Below are 26,575 nucleotides of genomic sequence, written 5' to 3'. Positions count from 1 at the left end.
ATTAGATATCGATCATGTTTTGACTAGCCTCTTAGGCAGTGTAAATTTTCTCTCCATCTCCAGTTTACCCTCCTCTAATACATCCGCCTTTTTGCTGAAAGAGTCTTCTTCCTGACACACAAATCTGATTGTTATACCTTTAATCATACTTCTTCTCTGGCTCTATTTTCCCTACAGAATAAAATGTAAACTTTTTAGAGTGGCTTATGAAGCCCTTTATGATTTGGCCTCTACCTCCTTTTTCTGCCTCATAGTATTAGTCTCCTTCAGTAAGGAATAGTTCCATATTTTCTAATGTCTGTGTGTCTTTAAAAGACTTGGCTGTTCCTTTGGCCTGAAATGCCTTTCCTTGGTATGTCTCTCTGCCTGGCAAACTCACATCCTTTCAAAGAGCAGTTTGAGAATCATGTCTATAAAACTCTCTGACTTTGACATCCGCAGGTAGGTTTGGGCACTAATTTTATTTCTTTTTTAATACTCCAGTCATTCTCTTGTGTGTGTGTGTGTGTGTGTGTGTGTGTGTGTGTATACATGCACATGTATATATCAAATGTGGTATAATTTTAATTCCCCCCATTTTAACTCTTAACCACATTGTACTATAATTTTTTTTTTTTTTTGCATATGTCACTTCACTAAATTGTAAGGCTTTTTTTTTCTTTGTTTTGTTTTTTAAATTAAAAAGTTTTTTAAAGACATGTACTACACCTTTTTATTGTTGTTTCCTCAGACGGTGACTTGTGCATGCCTGGTACATAGTAACTGTACGGAACGTAATTTTACTGAATGATGTGTGAAACAGGAGAGTGAAAAATAAAGGCTGAAGAGGGATGCCTATAGTTTTTCTAAGGAGGAGGTCACTGGAACATGAGGATCTTTAACAAAAAAGCCTTTTGTTTGTGCAATGATGTATTCTATAGAAATAAAGAGAACTATAATCTTATGAAAGTTTAAGTGGGGATAAATGCTTTGTTGCTCTCAATATATTGGGAGCATGTGAAAAGCACAGTTTTTTTAGGAACAGTATTATTGCTGACTGGTGGAAAGTGGATTTTAATTTGTAGAGTTATTGGAGATTAAGAACTACTAATCACAAGATACTTGAATGCAGCCACAATGAATTTAAAGAATCTAAGTATTGTGCAGTTAAAATGTGGATTATTGGTATAACTCTGAGAGGAGAGAGTCATAAATGGGGATGATAACATTAATGATAGATTCACTTAATTGGAAAAAATATTTATTGAGTACATATACCAAAGAGAGTGTTTTATTTTCAAGATTATATCACATCCATAATCATATTTGACCCTCAGCTTTGTCCCTGTGCTTTGGTATTTAGTAATGTAAAGCCTAAACTAGAGGGTTTCTGTCTTCAAGAAGTTAACCATCTGGGAAGCAACTAACAGATATGAAACAATGCAGAATAGTTTAAATTAGTATATAATGAGGTGCTAAATTGGGCAGTATGATTCCGAAATATTGCATGAGTTATGAGAATGAAAAGAACTTGAATGAGTCAGTTTCTTTTATTCACTCAGCAAATATATGAGGACCTTTTGTATGTGGGAACTGTTATATACTTCCCTGAAACTAATTTCCTCATTTGTCATTAAAAGTATCACTGAGAGCTACATTGTTAAATGATAGCTATCCTTGGAGCTATTTGCAAAAAACAACATAGCCAGATAGTGGAAAGCTAAGCTTAGAATACAGGATGTGGTAAAGGTTTTTGGAATAGGGACTTGAAAGATGGTAGAATGTAGCTTTGGTGAAAAGCAGAGAGTCAGGGTTTTCTAGGAAAAGTGAAAAATGTGACCGAAAAAAAGCAATGACTGGAGAAGGAACTGGGACATGTTTTTGTGGCAGTGAAGAAATGGACCTCACCAGAGTGGAGGGTGAATATAAGGTAGGAATGGAAAATAAAGTTACATGGAGCAAGATCTTTAAAAGATCTTCAAGGTTAGACAGGAAGTGTTAAGAGACAGTAAAATGAATTAAAAGTATAGTTTATTTTAGAAAGGGGCATTTCCTATCATCCAGATTGTGGGTGTGTTAGTTCACTGAGTATTTCCTAAAATTCTCTCACATGTCTATAGTCTCTCCCTTACCCACTCCCCCGCTGGCTGCAGGTATGTGTTTTGGTATATCCCATGAAAAGCCTTGAATTTCAGGCTTGCCTCTTCCTTTATTGGCTGCAACTTTCATGATTTTTTGGCAGTTTTCCTAAGAAAAATATGTGTGTCTTCTTATAATTTTGACTTTTTATTTATTATTCATATTGTTATTTATTTATTATAATCAAGACTTTGACTTGATTCTGTGAAAAGGAACTGGCATTGGGCCAAGCTATTTGAGCATTACCCAGGTTCTGTGGTTTGTTTTTTTATATTATTGAGATGTATATTGTACAATACTCTGCTTGTTGGATTCTTTACTTGGAAAACTATCAACTACATCAAGTTAAAGAACTTTTGAGTTCTGCCTCCAGAAGGCTCCTTCCTATCCTGTCCCAGTCAAATCTACCTTAAATTGTTTTTCTATTTGTTTTTGATTCTCAGTTTTCATTGTAGCAATACTTATCTATCTCTTACATGTCAGGTTTTGTTTTAAGCAGAGAACATGTATTACCTTAAACCTCAAGGGAGCTCTATAAGATAGGGACTATTACCCTTATTTTACAGATGAGGCATAGAAAGGTTAAGTAACTTGACCAGAGTTACACATAGAAGAAGAAGTATAATTTGAACCCTGGCCAGCTGGCTCCAGAATCCATTAACTTCCACTGTGGAACATTACTTAGTTTCAACAGAAGATATTAGTAGATCTTATAATGTATAATTTTTTTTTATAATGTGTAATTTTAAACATATTTTATGTGGTAGCTCTTGGTGGCAAAGTGAATTTTCAGAGTTTAAAGGGAAGGATAGAAAAGTAGAAATATTTTTTTAAAATAAATATTTTTTTATTTATTAATAAAATAAAATAAAAATAAATTATTTATTAATAAAATAAAATAAAAATAAATTATTTATTTGACAGAGAAATCAGCAGGCAGAGCAGTAGGCAGAGAGAGGGGGAAGCAGGCTCCCCACTGAGCAGAAAGCCCGATGCGGGGCTCGATCCCAGGACTTTGGGATCATGACCTAAGCCGAAAGCAGAGGCTTAGCCCACTGAGCCACCCAGGTGCTCCAAGCAGAAATATTTTTGAGCCTTAATGGGGAAAAATATGCCGGAGTAGGCAAGAGTTTTTGCAGGGAGCTTAGCTTTTAAGACTAGGACGTATCATTTTGGTTTTTGTTTTTTAAAGATTTTATTTATTTATTTGAGAGAGGGAGAGCACAGAGGGAGTATGAGAGGGAGAAGAAGACTCCCTGCTGAGCAGAGAGCCCAGTGTGGGGCTCAATCCCAGGACCCTGAGATCATGATCTGAGCTGAAGGCAGTTGTTTAACCCACTGAGCCACCATAGGAAGTATGGTTTTGTGGACATAAAGCATATAGGAGAGTTTGAGTCAGGACAGAGCATGGTAGATGTTGGAGAGTATAATAGCCTTGCATTTGATTGTCATATAATAGTTTAAGTTGTCATTCTTGCTTAGGGTATTCAAAATGTGATTTTTCTTGTTTCAAAAACGTGAATAAAAAAAGACTTGGTACACGCAACAAACAACATGGGTCACTCAAAATATGCTGAACTAAAGAAGCCAGTAATGAAAAGAGCATATATGATTCCATTTGTATGACATTTTAGAACAGGCAAAACTAATCTTTGGTGAGAGAAAGCAGATAATTCGTTGCTTGGGGTAGGGGTAGGAACTTAAGTGGGGGGAAGACTATTGTAGGTTGAAATAATAGTACTTAGGCCCTGAAACAGTTATGAACTTGGACTGTTCGAAGAGCAGAGAAGGCCATATGCCTGAAGCTTTATGAAGGGAGAATGGAGAGAAGTCAGAGATGTAGACAGAAGCTGAGTTAGTGTAAGCCATGGTAGTACTTGGATATAATTGAAGTCAGTGTGATAAATCTTTGGAAGTTGGATAATGAATTTTGTGTCAGATATTGAAGCAAGAAGTTGGAGAAAAGGCTACTCTAAGTAGTTCAGGCAGTTGATGGTGTTCTGGGCAAGGATAAGAATGGTCAAGATTGAAAGAAATGATTGAAGTCAGGAAATACTTTGTAGGTAGAGCTAACAGGAATTATTGTTGTGGGGGGTGAGGAGAATAGGTTAATGATGACTCCTAGGTTCCTGAGGGGATGGTAGTGCTATCTTTTGGGACAGGAAAGTGGAGAGAAGAATGTGTTTAGGAGTGGACACTCTTTAATGAGATGGTTGTTTAGATCTCTGTGTTCATCGGGAAAATATCTTTTCTAACTTTTTGTTTTTATTTTACACCTTGATTGTTGAATTGACTTTTGTAGGTGGTGGTACATTTTTTTGTATGCTTGTCTAGAGTTGACCCTGTCTTCCCTTTGTGCTAGGATGTCTGAATTGATTGAAAAAGAAACTGAAGAATATCGTAAGGGAGATCCAGACCCATTTGATGACCGACATCCTGGTGAGACCTGTGTTCTCTTAAGCCTGGCTCTAATTTTCTTACAAAAGAAAGTAGCTTATAGGAAAATTTATAATTGAAATAGCATCTTTCCTGCTAAGTTTTAAGATCATCTTATTGTTAAAATATTGCCCAAGGTGGAGGTAGTGAGGAAAAATCCTGGAAAAGTGGAAATACTTGTAATATTTACATATCAAAGAGAAGTAACTAACTTCAAGGAGCTAAATTATGTAGGTATATCTTACTGACACCATTGGTATGTTACCTAAAAAGGGAAAATGTTCTGCCTTTCTGACTTTTTTTTTTTTTTTAAGATTTTATTTATTTGACAGAGATCACAAGCAGGCAGAGAGGCAGGCAGAGAGAGAGAGAGAGGAGGAAGCAGGCTCCCTGCTGGGCAGAGAGCCTGATGTGAGGCTTGATCCCAGGACCCTGGGATCATGACCTGAGCTGAAGGCAGAGGCTTTAACCCCCTGAGCCACCCAGGCGCCCCTGCTTTTCTGACTTTTAACCCCAAAGAGATTATCCTTTGTGCCTTCATCTTTCAAACAACAGTTTGAAACAATTACGAACTTGGATTGTTTGAAGGAGAAAAAGGAATAATTATCCTTTTACTAATGAGGAAATGTAGTTGAAAATGCATTCAGTGCCTTGTTTTTAGTTATGAAATTGATACTTGGAAACTTGAATAACAGGTTTCTTGATGTCTACTTTAGTATTTCAGCAGCTAAAGTATGCCATCTCATAATAATTTGGCTTTGTTTTAGGCTAATTAGAGCCATGACAATGCAGTCTGCTTTGGCAAGGAATTTGGTATGATACAGAGTTATATGAGACTTGAGACTTTGCCATTTTATGTTGTCTCTAAGGTGGAGTACCAGTGGGCAAAGCTTAAATCATATGTGGGCCCATTGCTGCATATAAACTTCCTCTGTGTAAGGTCAGAAGCGGTCCTTTGTGGAAAAAAGAGATACTGTATGTAGAGCGATATGAGAATGAGTGGGACTTACAAAAAAAAGAACATTGTATACCCACCTGAATGGTACAGGATTAATTTCTGTCTTAGACTTTTGTTCTCAAGTGTAGGTAAGCTAGGCATTTCAGATTGAGTGTGCAATTATTTATGGGATACCTGTTGCTCTTGCTCTAGACATCCCCACTTGTGACGTTAGAGTATTATTCACCTATTTAATTCTTCAGTAAAGCAATCAGAGCTTGAAGAAGTACAAATGTGAATGTGAAATAAGAAATTAGGTTAATGTATGGGATTATGAAAAGAATTAAAAGAGAGATGATCATGCTTAATGACCTTGGAAAAGCCTTGGAAGGGATGAAATGGTAATGAGGAAAAAGGGAGAAACAGAATGATACACTTTTTTTCAGCAGGAAATTTAAAGACTGTTTTTTCCTCCTTACCTCTTATGTTAAGCAATGTTTGTCATTAGGCACAATTTCTTTAAATAAAAATGAGGGTGTCAGTTTCATCATTTATAAACAGAGAAAGTTAGGTTATCTGAGGTCCTCATCTAGTTTTTATGATACCATTCTGCAACTTTTCTTTTTGTGATTTACTTTGGAATATTAATTACAGCTTGGTAGAAACTTCGAATCAGTAGCTCACATCTTTTCTTCATCCTAAATTGTATCCTTTGACTAAATTTGCCACTCTAATGAACTTACAGGAAGATTAAAGTAGATGGTATCTGTTTTAAAAACCAATAATTGTCCCAATCATTAAGTAATTCCTTTACCTGTAGGCTGTGTGTTGAGTAGATTCTAGGTTTCTGGACTTTCTTTCCCCAGGAACTCAGAAAGTTAAGATGTCCAAGGGTACTGTATCTTTAGAGTTGATGATTGATTTTAGTGGAATTCCCCTCCTGAGCCCTGCCCCTACAACCTCAGGTATCATTACAGGTTTGAGGATGCATCTCTGGTATTGTTGGCATTATAGTTGAAAGGAAGGTTGGACTTGGAGTCTTCTCGTCCAGACCACCCATCAAAAGAAGTTTTGCTTCCTACCTTATTTCTGGCTTGGAAATCAGGGTTGTTCTTTCTCTTAAGTCTCCTTTATGATTCTTTTTTAGATCTTGTGTACTCTTAGTGATGCTGGGGTGGGTCTAGCGCACATTTATTTAATTTAGCATTGCTGTGTAGGCAATGTGTTGGGTGATGGGGAAGTTAGAGAGCAGTGTCTCGAGTTTTTATATTGTCACTTTTAATTTTATAGCATGTTTCTTATGAAATCTAATTCATCAAAAGAATCTTTTCTTTGTTTCCATTTATTTTTGTAGCATTTTAATAGTACTTGTAACAACCCAGGTGCCTTTCTAGAGGTTTAACTTGCTTAACTGGGATGACTTACTTATTCCTTGTTTGTTCCTCCCCTCTTCTTTTTGGTAGGTCGAGCTGATCCAGAGTGTATGCTGGGCCACTTGCTGAGAATACTCTTCAAGAATGATGATTTCATGAATGCAGTAGGTTTGCTTCTTACTTTTCTCCAGAGATTATCATTAGCAGATGCTATACCTTTATTGTTTGTAAATAGTTTACTTTCTCCTAAGGTCTTGACAGAATTGGGAATAGATTGGGTAGATTTTATTTTGGTTTGCTATTAGTTCAGTGAGATATGCATCCTGGATTTCTTTCTTACCAAAGTCTTGGTTTTAGCCAAGGTGTTTTCTTTTTGGTGCCTACTTTGTTCAGTTGAATATTGACAAGGACTCACAAGGCATCTGTGCTCATCCCTGGGCAAGAATGATTTTAAGTTTGGGAATATAGACATTTTCTTGGGCTTCTGAATAGAAAACTAAGAGTGATATATGAGGCATGATTCTGCATCAACACTGTGGTGTGTGCATTGGGTATGTGAAGGGAGAGAAGGATACCTTCCCTAACTCTGGGCTGTTGAGAAGTAAATGAGCGGGAAAAATACACCCAGTGTACACAGCTCCTTTAACATAGTAATTATTCAGTAAGTTGTAGCTGTTAGGTTTGTTTTTGGAGGCTGGAGTGCATGATGCTTGAGAATGTAGGTTTTGGGGTCCATGTTTTGGGTTTAAATGTAGCTCCACTGATCTTGAGGCAACTTAAGCCTCTAACAACCTTCATTTTCTCCAAGCTTTATTTTCTTTATCTATAAAATAGGGATGATAGTTCTTATCTGTAAAATGTTTTTGTAATCTTTGAAATTAATCGTGAAAAGTGCTTAACACAGAATCTGGTAGATGAGGGTTCAGGAAGTATTAGCTATTATTATTGTCTGTATTATATTAACTCCTGGATTTATTTCTCAGTTACTGTTGTCTCTTTTGTACCTCATCATTTCCAACTGCCTTCTAGGTATTTCTATCTGGATATCCTCCACAGTCCCCTTGAACTGTCTAATTGTTTGCTCTATTACCTGTTTCTCTTGTTCTCTAGCTCAGTAGTGATGTCCTTGTCTACCCAGCTAGAAGTTATCCTTTATTTTTCCAAGCTCTTATTCAGTGAACTTACAGGTCTTATTCCCATTCCATTAACCTTTACAAATCCCTCCACTTCTTTTCGCCCTTTTTGCCAGACCTTAGTTTAGCCACTGCCATCTCTCTCTTGGCTATTATAGTCACCTCTTAACTGATTTATCATCTTGTCTTCTTCTCCTCCAACCTATTCACTCTATAGCCCAGAAATATTTCTAAAATGCAAAAAGTGATGGCACCCTTTTGGTTACAGTCCATTAGTGGTTTCCCATTTCTCTCAAGGTAAATTTTAAATTCCTAGGTTTGAGGGGCGCCTGGGTGGCTCAGTGGGTTAAAGCCTCTGCTTTTGGCTCAGGTCGTGATCCCAGGGTCCTGGGATCGAGCCCTGCATCGAGCTCTCTGCTCAGCAGGGAGCCTGCTTCCTCCTCTCTCTCTCTCTGCCTGCTTCTCTGCCTACTTGTGATCTCTGTCTGTCAAATGAATTAAAAAAAAAAATTCCTAGGTTTGAAATATAAACCCAATCTCTCTGGCCTTTGTCCTCTCAATTTTAAGTTCTTGCCCTTTGGCTCTCCTCTTGTCCCTACTACACCTCGGCTACTCCTACTTGTCATTTACATTCTGGCTTAGAATCCCTTCCATTCTAAAGTCTTCTCTGATTCTTCTGCAGGAGTTGTGTGGCCTCCTACAGGCTTCTATAGCATCCTTTACTCAATGATACTTGTTTTTCCAGCTGTCACCTCTGTTGGATTATGAACCCTTTGATGGCGGGACTGCATCTTATTCACTGATGTATACCCAGCACAGAACACAGTGCCACTTAGTAGTGGAGACTGAGTAGTATTTGAATGCTAAAATGAAAGTTTTATTAATATGTTTACTTACAATTTACATGTAATATTAAATGTACTTATATTGTAAGTACGAAATTCAAGTTTACATTAACCATTGCCAAGAATCTTGCCTTATCCTTCTGAAAAAGTGTATGTAAGAATAAAGGGTAAAAAAAAAAATAGGGAGTGATTTCTTGATATTCTTTAAGCTTTAATTCTGTTGTTGCTGATTTGTTGTTTTGGGGGGATTTGATTTTAAAGATACAGAAGAAATAATATATGATCCCATCATGGCTCAGAAGGATTGTAATGGTTTATAATAAAGGTTTAATTAGTAATCATTGGTTCTTAATACCCCTGAGGTGAGTGATGGGAATTTATTAAGGGTTTATTAGACTTCATTAATTTGACTGGGTTGAATTTCAGATGAATAGAAGTATTCCTCCGTTTTTTTATAGCTGGTGAACGCATATGTGATGACAAGCCGAGAGCCCCCTTTAAACACTGCAGCTTGCAGACTCCTACTTGACATCATGCCAGGGCTGGAAACTGCTGTTGTCTTTCAAGAAAAGGTATTTAATAAAAAGAAAAGTCATCATTTTATTTTTAAATTGAAGGTTGATCTGTTTGATTTGTCTTTGTTAAGGTAATTATAGATTTTTATAATAGTCATATGTTGTAGAAATGTAAGAAATAAAGATAAGCAATAAGAAAAATTTAAGAATAACTTTTTGTGCTGCTTAGGTGCTATAGTATATCTTAAAATCTTAAGATCATATGTTTTTAGAATGGTTTTCTGATCTTACTCAAACTCGTATTCTTGATGAGTTGTCTTCCTTAGTGAGGAAGGAATTTCTGCACTGAGGAAGCCCATTGTCTTGATGGTATTTTTTTTTTAATTTTCTTTTCTTCTGGTTGGTATTTTATATTTAGTTAATATTTGAAGACGTATTTTGTGCTGTGTTTTATGCTAGGTATTGGTAATATTCTGTCAGCAAGATGGGAGCTTACATTCACATAATATATTTGGGAAGGCAGACACAAATAAACTGATAGTTTCAAATAAGGATAACTACTATGAAGACCAGAAAGTGATAATTTGATAGTGACTGTGTGTGTGTATATACTTTAAACGTCAAAGATTAGTTGATCTATTTTTAGAAGTAATAAGTGTTTTGTTTTCAGCATTAAGAATTTGTACGTGGCTTTCTTTTTTTTTTTCAAAGATACTAAAACTTAATTTTCTGATACAGTCTGGAAGTCTTAATATAGTTAAATATATAAGCCAAATGAAAGATCTAGAAATAGATTTTCATTTAACTTTTAAAGTTTTATTACAGAATTGTATCACATAAAGTCTGTTAGAAAATAACATTGTGTAATTAATGCTATAATTTGCAGTATTGTATACAGTATATATAATTTGCAGTATTGTATATAGACTAAATTTAAAAATCTCCGGTTAGTTTACCATTGTGGGAGACCAAAAATATCTATATGCTTGTGAGAAATATTTTAATATGAATTCTTTTGAAAACCGGGATGAAAGTGAAGCATTTGTAGCAGTGTATTTGTATATACAAGATTTGTAGACGATTACAGATGATTTTACTCTGCTTTGTAAAAGTTTCCTGGTTGTCATTGTAGGAAAATCAATTCTGGCTCTTTATAGTTTCATCATTGTATATTTAGAATTAAGTGAATACCCTTTGGATGTCAGAAATACTAACGGATGTTTTGAATAATAAAGCTTTCTGCAGTTTAAGAACAGCTTTGTTTCTTTCTTTCTTTTTTTTTTTTTTTTTCTTAGAGACAGGGAGGAAGAGGAAAGGGGAGGATGGAGAGAAAGAACCCCAGGCAGGCTCCACGCTGGGCATGGAGCATGATGCAGGGCTTGATCTCACAACCCTGAGATCATTACCTGAGCTGAAATCAAGAGCCCAACCAAATGAGCCACCCAGGCACCCCAGCAGTTTTATTAATAACTAATTTCTTTTGGGAGAAGTGAATTATTAAGGAAAATTAGATAGGAAATAACATAACCTTGAATCCAGTGTCCTAGAACACAGATTACAATCTTCTTTGACATTTTGAGACTTTCCTGTTGGATTACATGATGATCTTTATTCTTCATAAGTATCCTATGCAAATTTTTGGTGTGAATCACTATTTTACTTCTTTAAAAAACATCTAATTATATAGTGTTTCTCAAACTTTGTGAAACATAATGTTTTTACATGCAACCCATTACATATATGTATGAAAAAGAAGTTTCTTGAGCATTGCTTACTCTTTATGCAGTGCATTCTGGTATTTTCTATTTCATTTCCTTTTTATATTTTCTGTTTCATTTCCTTTTTACTTTAGAGGTGGTTGCAAGTTATTAAATTGATTTTATTACTTCTAGCCACTTACTTTATTTAATTTATTTTTTAAAAGATTTTATTTATTTATTTGAGAGAGAGAGAATGAGAGGAAGAGCATGAGAAGGGGAGGATCAGAGGGAGAAGGAGACTCCCTGCTGAGCAGTGAGCCTGATGCGGGACTCGATCCCAGGACTCCAGAATCATGACCTGAGCCAAAGGCAGTCGCTTAACCAACTGAGCCACCCACGCACCCCTCGCCACTATTTTAAAAAGTTGATTTTTTAGCTTTTTAAAGCAATAGAAATAATCAAATAGCTTTAAATTTTATTTTTGTTTACAATTATTTTTGTAGTTTTCTTCAGAACTGGGTACTTTAGTGTTGTTGGTGTACTAGATTTTTCATATTGTTAAGTTTGTCAGTGTATGCTACTAATCCAGTCAGATCAGGACCTTTGGGGTTATTTTTTGAGTATTGCTTTAACATTTTCCTCTTTGAGGTTGTCTTAAAATATTGGTGGTGGAAGGGATAAAATCAGAGAGAACGAGATCTCAAATTATCATCTCTAAGTGAGTGTTTCCCAGATTTTAACTCTGCAACATTGATTCCTCTAAAAATTTTTAAAAAGATTATTTATTTATTTATTTGACAAAGAGAGACACAGAGAGAGAGAGGGAACACAAGCAGGGTGAGTGGGAGAGGAAGAAATAGGCTTCCCACTGAGCAGGGAGCCCCATTTGGGCCTCCATCCTAGGACCCTGGGATCATGACCTGAGCTGAAGGGAGACACTTAATGACTGAGTCACCCAGGCACCCTCCTCTAAAATGTTAATAGGTGCTTTATGAAAAAAGTCATTTAGGTGAATGCCTACCGTTTATTGAGTGTGAGCCCTGTGCTAAGCATTTGTTTTGTATCGTATACTAATCCTCACAGTATTCCATGAGAGGTGGGAAGAAAACCGTGAATATAGGTTTTTCAGAGGCAGAGAGAAAAAAGTGGTTTCAAGAGAGATGGGAGGAGGAGACCCAGATTTATCTTACTGACCAGCCAGGATAACTGGTCAGCTTTCCTGTGGCATGCACATATGAATTCTGGGTAAATTGAATAAACTCTTAGAAATCTCTGTGCGCCAGAAATTAAGAGGTAATTGTAAAAACAAAGTGTTAGTTGAGGACAGGAGACAAAACCTTGGCTGAAGAGTTGGAACTGGGATCCTTGATCCCTGCATAAAACTGGTAACCCAAAGGACCCTCACTGAAACAGTGCAAAAGAGAAATACCTGCTTACCGCCTTGGGGAAATGACAGGTTTCTCAGTTTCTGACCCCACACTAAGGGGTAGGGGTGGATAAATCTCTGAGAAACTGTGGCATGACTTTTTTTTGGTGCATGTTTGAAATTTCTACCATATGATTAGGAACCCCAAAGCCAAAAAATGAACAGCAAAATACTTTGTGATATTCCTTGAGTGGCAAAAGCAAATGTAAAATCACTCTGGGGGGAAGCTCTCATAATCCACGTTACCAGGGATTCGCATAGAAAAAGCAATTTCCAGGTGAAATGAGTTCACAAAAACATTACAAAACACACCAGGAATTAGTTCTCCGTGATTAGGAGTTAACAATACAGTAAAGAGGAGAATTAAATAGAATAGCTATCTGAAAGATTATTAGAAAGCAAGTATTTTTTAAATGATTGGATGTATTTCCTTTTTGGCTTTTTCATCACTAGTGTACAGGAATGAAACTGATTTTGTATGCTGTAACTTTTTGCTGAATTCATTTATTAGCTCTAACATTGTGGAATTTTTTTTTTTTTTAAAGATTTTATTTCTTTATTTGACAGAGATCACAAGTAAGCAGAGAGGCAGGCAGAGACAGAGAGGAGGAAGCAGGCTCCCTGCTGAGCAGAGAGACCGATGTGGGGCTCGATCCCAGGACCCTGGGATCATGCCCTGAGCCGAAGGCAGAGGCTTAACCCACTGAGCCACCCAGGCACCCCACATTGTGGAATCTTAAAGAGTTTTCTATGTATAAGATCATGTCATCTGTTAACAGAGATAATTTTATTTCTTCTTTTCCAGCATTAATGCTTTTAATTTCTTTTTCTTGGCCTCTTCTGGCTAGAACTTACAGTACTGTGTTGAATAGAAGTGGTGAAAGCAGACATCTTTGTCTTGTTCTTGGTCTTAGGGGAAAAAGCCTGTCAGTCTTTGACTGTTGAGTATGATGATGGGTTGTGGGTGGGTTTTTCTTACCTGACTTTTATGCTGCTTAGAAAGTCTCCTTCTATTCCTAATTTATTGAGTATTTTTTTTTTTTTTTAATTTATTTGACAGACGGAGATCACAAGTAGGCAGAGAGGCAGGCAGAGAGAGAGGAAGGAAAGCAGGATCCCTGCTGAGCAGGGAGCCCTATGCGGGGCCCGATCCCAGGACCCTGGGATCTGACACGAGTCGAAAGCAGAGGCTTTAACCCACTGAGCCACCCAGGCGCCCCCCTAATTTATTGAGTATTTTTTAATGAAAGTGTGTTGATTTTTAGAGATTCTTTTTGTTGTTGTTATCATTTGATATGGTCAGATGGTTTTCTATTCACAGTGATTTCACACTAATTTTATTAGTGTACTATGTTGATTTTTTTATGTTGAACCATATTCCATTCTTGGATAAATCCATTGGTCATGGTGTATAATCCTTTGACTACGCTGCTGAATTCAGTTTGCTGGTATTTTATGGAGGTTTTTCACATCACTATTCATAGGGGATATTGATCTGTAGTTACCTTGTAGGGTTGTGGTATCAGGATAATGTTTTGGCTTCATAGAATGAGTTTGAAGTGTTCCCTTACTAATTTTTTGGAAGAGTTTGAGAAAAAAATTAATTATTAATTATTAATAAAATTAATTATTAATAAAAACATTAATTCATTTGACAATGATATTATTTTTTGTGTAGAATTCACCAGTGAATCCATCTGGTCCTGAGTTTTTCTGTCTTGGGAGGTTTTTGATGACTGATTCAATCTCCTTACTACTCATAAGTCTATTCAATTTTTCTATTTCTTTATGAATCAGTTCTGGTTGGTTGTGTTCCTAGGAATTTGTTCATTTTATTATTTTATCTATATTACTCATTTTGTTGGTGTACAGTAGTTAATAGTATTTTATAATCTTTTTTATTTATGCTAAATTGGTAATAATGTCCTGTTTCAGTCTTTTTTTTTTTTTTTTTTTTTGTTTTTTTTTATTTTTTTTTTTTTTTTTTTTTTTTTTAAAAAAAAAATATTTTGTTTTATTTTTTTTTTTTTTTTTTCCCTATTTGCTGTTTTACTTGTCTCCACTCTAATCTTATTATAGCCTTATTTACTAGCTTTGAGTTTCATTTGCTCTTTTTCTATTTCCTTAAAAACACTGCTTTTGCTACATGGCATACATTTTGTTATGTTGTGATTTTCTTTTCATTTATTGCAAGGAATTTTCTAATTTCTGTGTGATTTCTTCTTTGACCCCTTGGTTGTTTAAAACTTTGTTAATTTCCACATATGAATTGTCCATTTTCCCTTGGGTTGTTGATTTCTTATTTCATTCCATTATGATTGGAGAAAAAATTTTTTTAAAGATTTTTTTACTTCATTTATTTGAGAGAAAGAGAGCATGAGTGGGGTGAAGGGCAGAGAGAGAAGCAGGCTCTATGTTATCTGGGAGCCCAGTATGGGGTTTGATCCTGGGACTCTTGAGATCATGACCTGAGCCAAAGGTAGACGCCCAACCAACTGAGCTACCCAGGTGCCCTGAGAAAATTCTTTATAAGAGTTTATTCTTTTTAAATTTATTAACCATGGTATTGCCTAACATGGTCTATTCTGGAAAGTGTTCCATGTTTACTTAAGAATGTATATTTGGTCTTGTTGGATTGAGGATTCTCAATATGTCTATTTGGTCTAATTGGTTTATAGTGTTTAACTCTTCTGTTTCTGTACTGATCTTTTGTTTGGTTGTTCTGTCCATTATTGAAAGTAGGGGTACAGAGTTTCTGTTTGGGATAATAAGTTGTGGAAATATATAGTGGTGATGGTTATGCAACATTGTGAATGTACTTAATCCCAGTGAATTGTACACTTAAGAATGGTTTGATAAGCTTTAAAATTATTGGATGTAAAAGAATCAAAACTTTAAAAAAAAAGATTTTATTTATTTATTTGAGAGAGAGAGAGCAAGCACAGGTTGGGGGCAAGGGGAGAGGGAGAAGCAGGCTCTCTGCTGAGCAGGCTTGATCCCAGGACTCTGGTATCATGACCTTTCCTGAAGACAGATACTTAACCAACTGAGCCACTCTGATGCCCCAAGTATCAGAACTCTTAAAGTCCAAGACTATGGGGAAGAATGGCCATTTGGAAAAGGAACCAGAGAACTACTGGATATAAAAATTAGAGTTCCTGAATTTAAAAACTTAGTAGATGAGTTAGAGTTAAGTTTAGACACAGCTAAAGATAGAATTAGTGAACTGGGAGATCTGATAGGATAGCCAATAATAAGGCCCCTAGAAATAAGAGCTGAAGAATAGGAAAGAAGTTGAAATATAGAGATTAGAATTAGAAAGTTCAAAGTGTATCTAAAAGGTGTTTTAGGAGGAGAGAATAGAAAAGAAAAGGGAAAGGCAATATTCAGGGAGATGAGGCTAGAATTTTACAAATTAATGAAACACATGTCCACTCAAGATTCAGGAAGGCCAAAAGAAATACCAGAGATGGAGGAGATCTTGAAAGCAACCAGAGTAAAAAAGATTCCTACAAATAATCAAACAGAGCAAACTCTGATACAACAGTAATAGAGGCCGGGTAAAAGAAGAAAATATCTTCAGAGTACCTTTGTAAACATAGAAGTATTGACCAAATAAACAAAAGCGGGGACAAAAATTCTGGGCAACATATAGATAGGAGCTCATTGGAGTTCGTATTTTAAGGTTCTTAGACTGGGAAGAGGGGAAATAAAAGGCTATTAAATATATTTTAATATATATATAATATATAATATAGAATATAACATATAATAATATATATATTAAATATATTTTCATGTCAAATATTTTATTAGAGGGAGAGATCTCAAGTAGGCAGGGAAGCAGGCAGAGAGGAGGGGAAGCAGGCTCCCCGCTGAGCAGAGAGCCCGATGTGGGTCTCAATCCCAGGACCCTGAGATTATGACCTGAGCTGAAGGCAGAGGCTTAACCCACTGAGCCACCCAGGTGCCCTTCGTGTCAAATATTGCAAAACAAATTTCTCAAAATGTACTTTTCAGTGTTAATTTTTTTGAAAAGAGATTAAATGTTTAGAAATGTATGGGATAATGACTCCATGACCCTAGAGAAGAGTAAGATACAAAATGCACAAAGTTTAAAAAAAAAATATTGTTAAGTCTGATTACATAAAAATTAAGAACTTGTGTTTATCATAAAACACTGGTAAAAGATGTGTATTTCATAGCAGTGGAAACCTGAATGGTCAGCAGGCATAAAAAATAAGCCTAACCTTATTAATTAATGAGGAAATTCAAGTAAATGCAGTGCCCCCTCTTTTTTTTAAGAGAGCACATGAGTGGGGATGGGCGGGATAGGGGGAGGGAGTGAGGGAGAGAGAGAATCCACACTAGGTGTGGAGCCCAACATGAGGCTTCATCTCATGACCCCGAGACTGTGGCTTGAGCTGAAATCAAGAGTCAGACACTCACTGACTGAGCCACCCAGGTACCCCTGCAATGTTATTTTTATACCCACCAGATTAAGGAAAATAAAAATTGTGACAGTGACCAAGTTTTGGTAAAGATGTAGAAAAAAAGAACTATTCACTCTTGATGGAATTGTGAATTGTTGCAGTTACTTTGGAAAATAGCCTAGCACCCTCTGGTAAAGTTGAGTATGCACATATCCTGTGATTTAGCAGTTCTGATCCTACATGTCCACCCTAGGGACATGCTTGTACAAAAATAGTTGTAGTTGCTTAAACTAACAAAATTGCAGTAAGAACATCTGGAGGTACACTGCCAGCAATCAGACCCCAGCTCTGCAACTCATGTTACCTAACCTTACTGTGATTTGGTTTTCTCTTCTGCAAATAGTTACACAATCATATCAGATTGTTATGAGAAATTATAAGTTATGTGTAAAGGCTATTTTATGTTGAATGCTATTTGTGACAGTTACATGTAACTATAGGTGAGTGTAAAAAGCATAATGTTGAGTAATAAGTTGCAGAAAAATACTTATGGTACCATGTGGTTTATACAGTTCAGAGTATGTAACATTTAACAGAAGTTTAACAGGAAAATTGTTAAAATTAAGTAACTGTAGGTACCTTTTGGAGAGGGAGGATACAGATGGTACAAGGAGGAACACATGGAAGGTCTCTGTCAAGTTCAGGGGTAGATTGTGGGTGCTTTTCATTTTCTTTGGACTGTACATGTTTGTATTATTTCTCAACTAATTAAAAATAATTTTGGGATATGTGGAATTAAGTACTTTTTGGTGGATGACTTCTCATTAATAATGTTAATTGGGCATTATGAACTTCAAAAAAGGACATAGAATTTTTAGTGCTCCCTACTTGATTATTGAACATTTTGGGTCTTAAACATCTAAAGTGGGACTATATTATGTGATTATTGATGGCTAAATAGGAATCTTTTTCACAGATGCATAGCTATTTTAACTAAACCACTTGGACACTTAGCTTACTTGCATTTTTTAATCTTATGAGCAACACTGAAATATTTTATTAAATTTTTTCATAAGACTGGAATCTTTGCTTTATCTTTAAATATGAAAATGGTCTTTGTTGAATTGTACTATTTCATTTCCTTTACTATAGGAGGGAATTGTTGAGAATCTTTTCAAATGGGCCCGAGAGGCTGATCAGCCATTGAGGACATATTCTACTGGACTGTTAGGAGGTGCTATGGAGAATCAAGATATTGCTGCCAACTATAGGGATGAGAATTCACAGCTGGTAAGGACTATGTTAGAATTAGTTTCTTGTAAGATGGGAGAGGATTTGCAAGTTCTTTCTTTATACCTGAACTCAAATAGGTAGATCTTATTCATTACCTTGTATTGGAGTGTAGCTATAATTTCGACATTTCAAGATTACTTTTTATAAGTTTTGATTTTACTTTTTTTAACTTGAAAATAACCATTTTTCATCTTGTCGAGGATCACGATAGTTTATCCTTGGTAAAGAATAAGTACCATTCCCTTTCTTTTCCCAACATCTGGATTATGAAAATTTTCAAACATACAGCAAAACAGAATTTTACAGAGAACAGCTTTATACGTACCACTTAAATTATTTGTGGGCATTTTACTATACTTACTGTATACCCACCCATCCATCCATCCATCCATCCATCCACTTTTCCTCTTTTTTTTTTTTCCCACTTTTCCTCTTATTCATCCACCATTCCAGTTTTTTTTATGTAGTTCAAAGTAAATTATAGATAACTTCGCTCTTTTTTTTTTTAAACTAAGCATAATACTACATATTAAGTACTACATAAGTGCTTAAACGAAACAGCAGTGAATTTGAAAAATAGATTATGTAACTAGGTGGCAGTGTCTAACAATATAGTTTACAACAGGTGCAAGTTTGAGAAACTTTCATTGTTTTGTTTTGTTTTTGTCACGTTTATTGGGGTATAATTTACATAAAGTAAAATAAACTCTTTTTTTCCCCCCTTCCTTAATGTCCATCACTCAGTTACCCCATTCCCCCACCTCTCTCCCCTCCAGGAACTCTCAGTTTGTTTTCTATGATTAAGAGTCACTTATGGGTGACTCTCAATCTCACAAAACAAACAGGGTTGATGGGGGGAGGGGGGTTGGGGGGGTGGGGTTATGGACATTGGGGAGGGTATGTGCTATGGTGAGTGCTGTGAAGTGTGTAAACCTGGCGATTCACAGACCTGTACCCCTGGGGATAAAAATATATGTTTATAAAAAATAAAATTAAAAAAAATTAATTAAAAAAAAAGAGTCACTTATGGTCTGTTCCCTCTCTGATTTCATTTTGTTTTATTTTTTCCTCTCTTCCCCTATGATTATCTGTTTTGTTTCTTAAATCCCACATACTTCATGTTTTATTTTCAAAGACACTTCAAAGACACTTTAAAAAAATCATGGATATGTCTGGTGTCTGCCTCTTCAGGTGTTGATGGTCCAGTGTAGCTTGATCCAGATAGATCAGTTGTGAATGATGTGTGATGTGCAAATGTGGTTTGGGTTTTTGGGATATTTTATGAGGAATGAGACCTTTAGCTATTCCTTATTTTATAAAGCTATAGAAATCAGATAAAAATATTGATCAGATCTTTACCATTTCCAGATATTGGGGTAACTGCATGAGGATTTAGTTGTCCTTAAAATGGAAATAAGATTTATTTATTAAGAATCATTTAAATTAAGATGCAGAAGAAATAAAGCCTTTTATTCCAATATCTGTTGATAGGTGGCAATAGTACTTCGCAGACTGAGGGAGCTACAGCTTCAGGAAGTGGCTTTGCGGCAAGAAAGCAAGCGTCCCAGCCCACGAAAACTCTCTTCTGAACCTCTTTTGCCTCTGGATGAAGAAGCTGTGGATATGGACTATGGTGACATGGCTGTAGATGTAGTGGATGGTGAACAAGAGGAAGCCTCTGGAGACATGGAGATCTCCTTTCATCTTGATTCAGGCCACAAGACCAGTAGTAGAGTGAACTCAGCTGCCAAACCCGAAGAAGGAGGATTGAGGAAAAATAAGGCAGTAAAACAGGGTGACAGAGAGAATTTTAGGAAAGCCAAGCAGAAGTTAGGTTTCTCAACATCTGATCCAGATCGCATGTTTGTTGAACTGTCTAATAGCAGCTGGTCAGAAATGTCACCTTGGGTGATTGGCACCAATTATACCCTTTATCCCATGACTCCTGCTATTGAGCAGCGGCTTATTCTCCAGTATCTGACCCCCCTAGGAGAATATCAGGAGGTGAGCTTATTGGAAAGAATACCATTCACACTTTGGGACTGTTGTGCTTACTTCTGAGATATTTTATGGTAGCATTTTATATTTTGATGTGCTTTAACTGTAACACGGAAGAGTCTTTGCCCCAAACTGGTGAAGTCTTATGCCATTGATAAAGACTTAGGTCACTTCTGATGCAGGTCTTTTTTGATAAAAGTGTGTATGTTTTCTAAAGGAGGGAGAGGTACCTCATTTTTAAAAATCTTTTGTCCTCATAATGGAATAGGAAATATGCAAAAATAAAGCCAGTGTTAAGATTTATTTTTGTCTTCATTTCAGTTACTTCCCATATTCATGCAACTTGGATCACGGGAATTGATGATGTTCTATATTGACCTGAAACAGACTAATGATGTCCTGCTTACGTTTGAGGCTCTTAAGGTAAAATTCTTTTTTTTTTTTTTAAGATTTTATTTTTACATAATTTCCGCAACTCAGTGTGGGGCTTAAACCCATAGCCCTGAGGTCAGGAGTTGCGTGCTTCACTGACTGAGTCAACCAAGTGCCCCACTTGGGGTAAAATTCTTAAAAATATTATGTACTGACTGTTTTATTTTATTTTTTTTTTTAAAGATTTTATTTATTTATTTGACAGAGAGAAATCACAAGCAGGCAGAGAGGCAGGTAGAGAGAGAGGAGGAAGCAGGCTCCCTGCTGAGCAGAGAGCCCGATGCGGGGCTCGATCCCAGGACCCTGAGATCATGACCTGAGCCGAAGGCAGCGGCTTAACCCACTGAGCCACCCAGGCGCCCCATGTACTGACTGTTTTATTGACATGGACTCACCCATGTGTTTCCGTATGTAACATCTCTGGGTTTTATTGCTCAGGGCAATAAATAAATCTGTTGCCAGATTTGTCAAAATAGTAACAAATGAAAATTTCTTATTTAGGTTAAAAAAAAAAATGAGGCTTACCAAATTCTTTCACAGAAATTCAGGGATCAGACCTAGAGGATTGAATATTAATTGAATATTTAATTAATTAAATAATTGAATATTAACGTAGAACCTGGATCTAAATGTGGGAATCGCTTTACCTTATATCCAGCTACTTTGTAAATATTCCCCCTCTGAGCCAACACCACTTTTTCTGAATTCTTATTTATATATATGTACATATGCATATATATATATACATATGTATATGTGTGTGTGTATATATATATACACACACCTGTGTGATATTAGATCATCTAGCGTGAACAAAATACAAATCAGAAAATGAGTAAAGAAATAGAGGCAGGGCGCCTGGGTGGCTTGGTGGGTTAAGCCTCTGCTTTCAGCTCAGGGCATGATCCCAGGGTCCTGGGATTGAGCCCCACATGGGTGGAGGGGGGGGGGGTCTCTGCTCAGCAGGGAGCCTGCTTCCTCCTCTCTCTCTGCCTGCTTCTCTGCCTACTTGTGATCTTTGCCCATCAAATAAATAAATAAAATCTTAAAAAAGAAAAAAAAAATAGAGGCAGACCCCAGTTCAGTAGAGGTAAGTGATTTTCTAGGTTGTAGAGGCACTAAATGTGGGAGGGCAGGTTAGTCTAGCCCACTATGATAATCAAAGGGAATCTGACTGGAAAGATAGAAGTTGAATGAATAACATTGTGGCTGTCATACAGTTCTACCAAGCAGGTAACTTCATGAACAGAGTACCTTTCTGTGCTGTTTACAATATTAAGATAAATTAATCAAGTCTCTATCGTTTGGTTAAGAGAGACCGTCTATGATTTCTTTTAGATATTATAGATGTTGTGGAAAAATGTGCGGGGTACAAAGGAAGGGGTGGTTTCTTCTTCCTGAGAAATGTTTCCAGAAAACACCTCTGAAAAAGAAGTGATGGTCCTTCTGGCTCTTTAAAAAGTTACAACTTTAAGGGGGGGAAAAAAAAGCTATAGCTTTATTCTTGATATTCCAGAGCTGTGCTGTCCAATAGAAGTTTTGGTAATGGGGCGCCTGGGTGGCTCAGTGGGTTAAGGCCTCTGCCTTTGGCTCAGGTCGTGATCCCAGGGTCCTGCTTCCCTTCCTCTTTCTCTGCCGGCCTCTCTACCTACCTGTAATCTCTGTCTGTCAAATAAATAAATAAAATCTTAAAAAAGAAAAAAGTTTTAGTAATAATGGAAATTTTCTCTGTCTTTGCTGTTTAATACAGTGGCAACTGGCTGTGTGACCACTTACAATGTAGCTAGTGCCACTGAGGTATTGAATTTTTATCTTAATTTTAATGTAATTAGCCACAATATGGCCAGTGGCTATTGCACTGGACAGCACAGTTCCAGAGTATTTTGAAATGAAACAGAAACGAGAAAAATTGCCTTTCAGATCCTAGAAATTTTAAATTTGGAGGAGGTCCGGTATATAGTGGAGTAACATATATTTCTTTGTGTGGATGCAGTGTGTGTGTGTGTGTGTGTGTGAGAGAGAGAGAGAGAGTGTAAATTCATTTTATATATATATATATATATATATTTTTTTTTTAAAGATTTTATTTATTTGACAGAGATCATGAACAGGCAGAGAGGCAGGCAGAGAGAGAAGGGGAAGCAGGCTCCCCGCTGAGCAGACAGCCTGACTCGGGGCTCAATCCCAGGACCCTGGGATCATGACCCGAGCCGAAAGCAGAGGCCTTAACCCAGTGAGCCACCCAGGCGCCCCGTAAATTCATTATATTTTGAACAATGAAATGAAGCTGGAGGTCAGAATTCTCTCCAGTCCAAAGGTTTTGCTTTTCAGTGCAGCATCCTGTTCTAAATAGGATATAGTGGAAGAAAGGATTTGGACAGTTGCTATATCTATAGGTTATGTGTGAGGAATTATAATAGGTGTCATTCATTATTCAACTGTTTCCATGCAGAGTCTTTTTTTTTTTTTTAAAGATTTTATTTATTTATTTGACAGACAGAGATCACAAGTAGGAGAGATGCAGGCAGAGAGAGAGAGAGGAGGAAGCAGGCTTCCTGCCGAAGCAGAGAGCCCTATGTGGGACCTGAGCTGAAAGCAGAGGCTTTAACCCACTGAGCCACCCAGCCGCCCGTCCATGCAGAGTCTTAATAAGGGATTAAAGAAAATGAAATAAGGGTGAACAGGGAAAAATGACAAAAGAGATCTTTCTTATGGGGAAATAATAATGTAGATGGGGCATCTGGGTGGCTGAAGACTATTTCAGCTCAGGTCGTGATCTCAGGGTTGTGAGATCCAGCCTTGTGTTGGTTCTACGCTCAGTGTAGCATCTGTTGGAGATTCTCTCCCCCTGCTCCCACTCCTCTCCCTGCTTGGACACTCTTTCTTTTTCTTAAATAAGTAAGTAAATAAATAAAATCTTAAAAAAATAATGTAGAAAGATGTGTAGTCTTATTCAAAAGGAAGACTCAGTTGTATACGAAAAGGGACAGGTGCTGAAGTTAGTAGAAACAAAATGGATTAAAATAGTAATTTGAAGAACCCGCTCTTAAATGGAGATACAACATAAGGAAAGAAAATAGAATCTTTGCTTACACTAGTGAAGTGATTTAGGTCATAGGCTTTGTATTTGTAAAGGTTGAACCTGCTTACTCTGTTTTCCTACTTGCCTATCCTGGCAGTGGTACTGCCACTTAATGGTAGTGACGTGTGAAAAACTACACGCAGTGGCCTAAGGGTTGGAGGAAAACCATATGTGGTTTAGCTACTTCTTGGGGGATTGACTTGTATAACAGACAAGAGTAAAGAGGGAAGGGATTTGAAATTACATATAAGGATTAGTCTGAGTATGGGTGTTGAGAAAACTTCTGAAGAAGGTACATGCCTTTTGTTTTTGCCATTGACCTTGGCAAGGTTTATATCAAATTCCATACTTGTCTAGTTGTACTTCTGTACAACTAGACAACTCTGTGTTGTCTATACTTTGTGCTTTTGTCACCACCCAGAAGACACCTTGGTAAGAGAAACAGGAGGGGGAGCTCTAGTTCTTCTGAGGCTCTGTCCACATTAGACTGGGTTCAGAGTCATCAAATATAGCCTTGCTGCTCACATTTGTACTTCCTGCCTTTCAAATTGCCCAGAAGATCAGGGCCATCCAGAAGATCAGGTCCACCTGGGGAGGCTAGTGGGACTTAAACAGGAAGTTAACAAAGCTTTAAAGATAACAAACTTTTTTTTTTTTTTTTTTTAAGATTTGTTTATTTGAGAGAGAGAAACAACGAGAGTGCAAGAGAGGGCAAGCAGGGGGAGGAGCAGAGAGAGGGAGAGAAGCAGACTCCCTGCTGAGCAGGGAGCAAGACATGGGGGCTCCATCCCATGAGAGCCTGAGATCATGACCTGAGCCAAAATCAAGAGTCGACCCTTAACCTACTGAGCCATCCAGACATCCCTAAAGACAACAAACTTTTAAAGGTCAATTTAAGGTGTCTTCTGATAAAGTTCAAAAATTTACTAGTTTTGGTAATTTGCTGAAGATGGAGTCATACATATTTAGGGGTCAGTATAAAAGAAGGCGAAGTTTGTCATTATATCAGATGATGAGTCAGTGACTTAGCCGAAACTGGAACGTAGAGCTGATTATGCTCAAAAGAATTGAAATAGAAAGGTTAAAAATTCTTTAGGGAAGCTATGTACCAATAAAGTGGTAATGGAATTAAGTTATTATTTATAGCAGTATTTTTCATTTCTTATTTTTCACCTTTACAAAAACTTTTGGTATTAGAAGGGAATGTTAAGAAATCGTAAGAGTTCTTTGGATTTTTTGTTTCCCTTAAGCAGTACTAGTTTTACTTCTGTTTTGAGGGAGTGGTTGTCTACTTCAGAGGATTCCTTTTATATAGCAGCTTGATTTAATGTTTTGTGAAGAGATTTTGTGATTATTCTAGATCGTTTCACAATGACATGTGTCCTTTTTGCTTAGCACCTTGCATCTCTCCTGCTCCACAACAAGTTTGCCACAGAATTTGTTGCACATGGTGGAGTACAGAAATTACTGGAAATTCCTCGTCCTTCTATGGCTGCAACTGGTGTATCCATGTGCTTGTATTACCTGTCCTACAACCAAGATGCCATGGAAAGAGTAAGTCCAGTGCATTTAGAGTATGGGAATGGAATTGGGTGGGGAGACACTCTAGCTCATTCACAGAATGACTTTTGGTTAAGAAGGAAATGAGTAGTTGGAGTAAATTTTATTTTGTTTTTATTTTTTTAAAGAGTTATCCATTTATATTAGAGAGTATATGCGAGGGGGAGGAGGGACTGAGGTAAAGGGAGAGAGAATCCTCAAGCAGACTTCCTGGTGAGCTTGGAGCCTGCTGCGGGGCTCAGTCCCAGGACCCTGAGATCATGACCTAAGCTGAAATCAAGAGTTGGACGTTTAACTGACTGAGCCACTCAGGAGTTCCTCTTTCTCATCTTTTAAGGGGGAGAACTTAATACCTATGGAACCAAGCACTGAGAGCATTAAAGGATGTAAATATTTGCAGAATTTGGCACTCAGTAAATATAGCTCAGATTTGAGTATGTGTCTAAGTTTAGGTTTTCAGGTTTGGAATAGATTGTTACAGAATTTCATTTGTTAAAATTTAAGCTTTAAACTCAGAATGACCGAATCAGTAATGATCGTTGAATTCTGCAAAGATACCTAGTTATACTGGTGAATATTTTATGCCCTTTGAAGGTTTCTTTACCTGAAATTTTTAAAAAAATTATGGTTTATTTATTTTTTTGCAGGTTTGTATGCATCCCCACAATGTTCTGTCTGATGTGGTGAACTATACCCTTTGGTTAATGGAATGTTCTCATGCCTCAGGGTGCTGCCACGCTACCATGTTTTTCTCAATTTGCTTCTCCTTCCGGGCTGTGTTGGAGCTCTTTGACCGCTATGATGGTCTTCGTCGTCTGGTGAATTTGGTGAGGTTCTCAGTGGCTTCTGCTTGTGAGGAATAGGGGTCCTGCTTCTCTTTGCTGCCTTTCAGTAGGGTCGTGGGAGGAAGCTTTTTTTCCTTTTCTTTTTTTTAAAAAGATTTCATTTGTAAGTAATCTCTGTACACATTAATCATATGCTCCACCAACTGAGCCAGCCAGGTACCCTGAGAGGAAGCTTCTGACTGGAGGAATTTTGCTGTCATTGTTTGTTTGTTTTTTAAGATTTTATTTATTTATTTGTCAGAGAGAGAGGGAGAGAGAGCAGAAGCAGGGGGAGCAGCAGGCAGAGGGAGAAGCAGGCTTTGTTGCTGAGCAAGGAGCCCGATGTGGGACTCGATCCCAGGACCCTGAGATTATGACCTGAGCCGAAGGCAGATGCTTAACCGTCTGAGCCACCCAGGCATCCCTGTCATTCTTTGTGAATGAAGTTTTTTTTCTCCCTGTTTTCACAA

General features: G+C 37.0%; 1 protein-coding gene across 2 annotated transcripts in view; it reads left to right on the top strand.

Moving 5' to 3' along the window:
• The window catches only part of LOC111143881 (DDB1 and CUL4 associated factor 1), a 75,203-nt gene that overhangs the window by 10,722 nt on the left and 37,906 nt on the right, over nucleotides 1–26,575 (top strand). For both annotated transcript variants that reach the window (XM_022497897.1, XM_022497896.1), the window contains exons 3-10: nucleotides 4,481–4,557; nucleotides 6,955–7,028; nucleotides 9,301–9,414; nucleotides 18,069–18,206; nucleotides 19,701–20,213; nucleotides 20,529–20,630; nucleotides 25,117–25,275; nucleotides 25,929–26,108. In XM_022497897.1, the coding sequence (XP_022353605.1) occupies nucleotides 4,481–4,557; nucleotides 6,955–7,028; nucleotides 9,301–9,414; nucleotides 18,069–18,206; nucleotides 19,701–20,213; nucleotides 20,529–20,630; nucleotides 25,117–25,275; nucleotides 25,929–26,108 (1,357 nt within the window). The remainder of the gene's footprint in view (nucleotides 1–4,480; nucleotides 4,558–6,954; nucleotides 7,029–9,300; nucleotides 9,415–18,068; nucleotides 18,207–19,700; nucleotides 20,214–20,528; nucleotides 20,631–25,116; nucleotides 25,276–25,928; nucleotides 26,109–26,575) is intronic.

This window comes from Enhydra lutris, unplaced genomic scaffold (genome assembly GCF_002288905.1).
Source record: "Enhydra lutris kenyoni isolate GAN:26980312 unplaced genomic scaffold, ASM228890v2 scaffoldscaffold10, whole genome shotgun sequence".
Lineage (NCBI taxonomy): Eukaryota > Metazoa > Chordata > Mammalia > Carnivora > Mustelidae > Enhydra > Enhydra lutris.
Note: the sequence above shows the minus strand (reverse complement) of the source record. Positions and strands in the feature narration are given on the sequence as shown.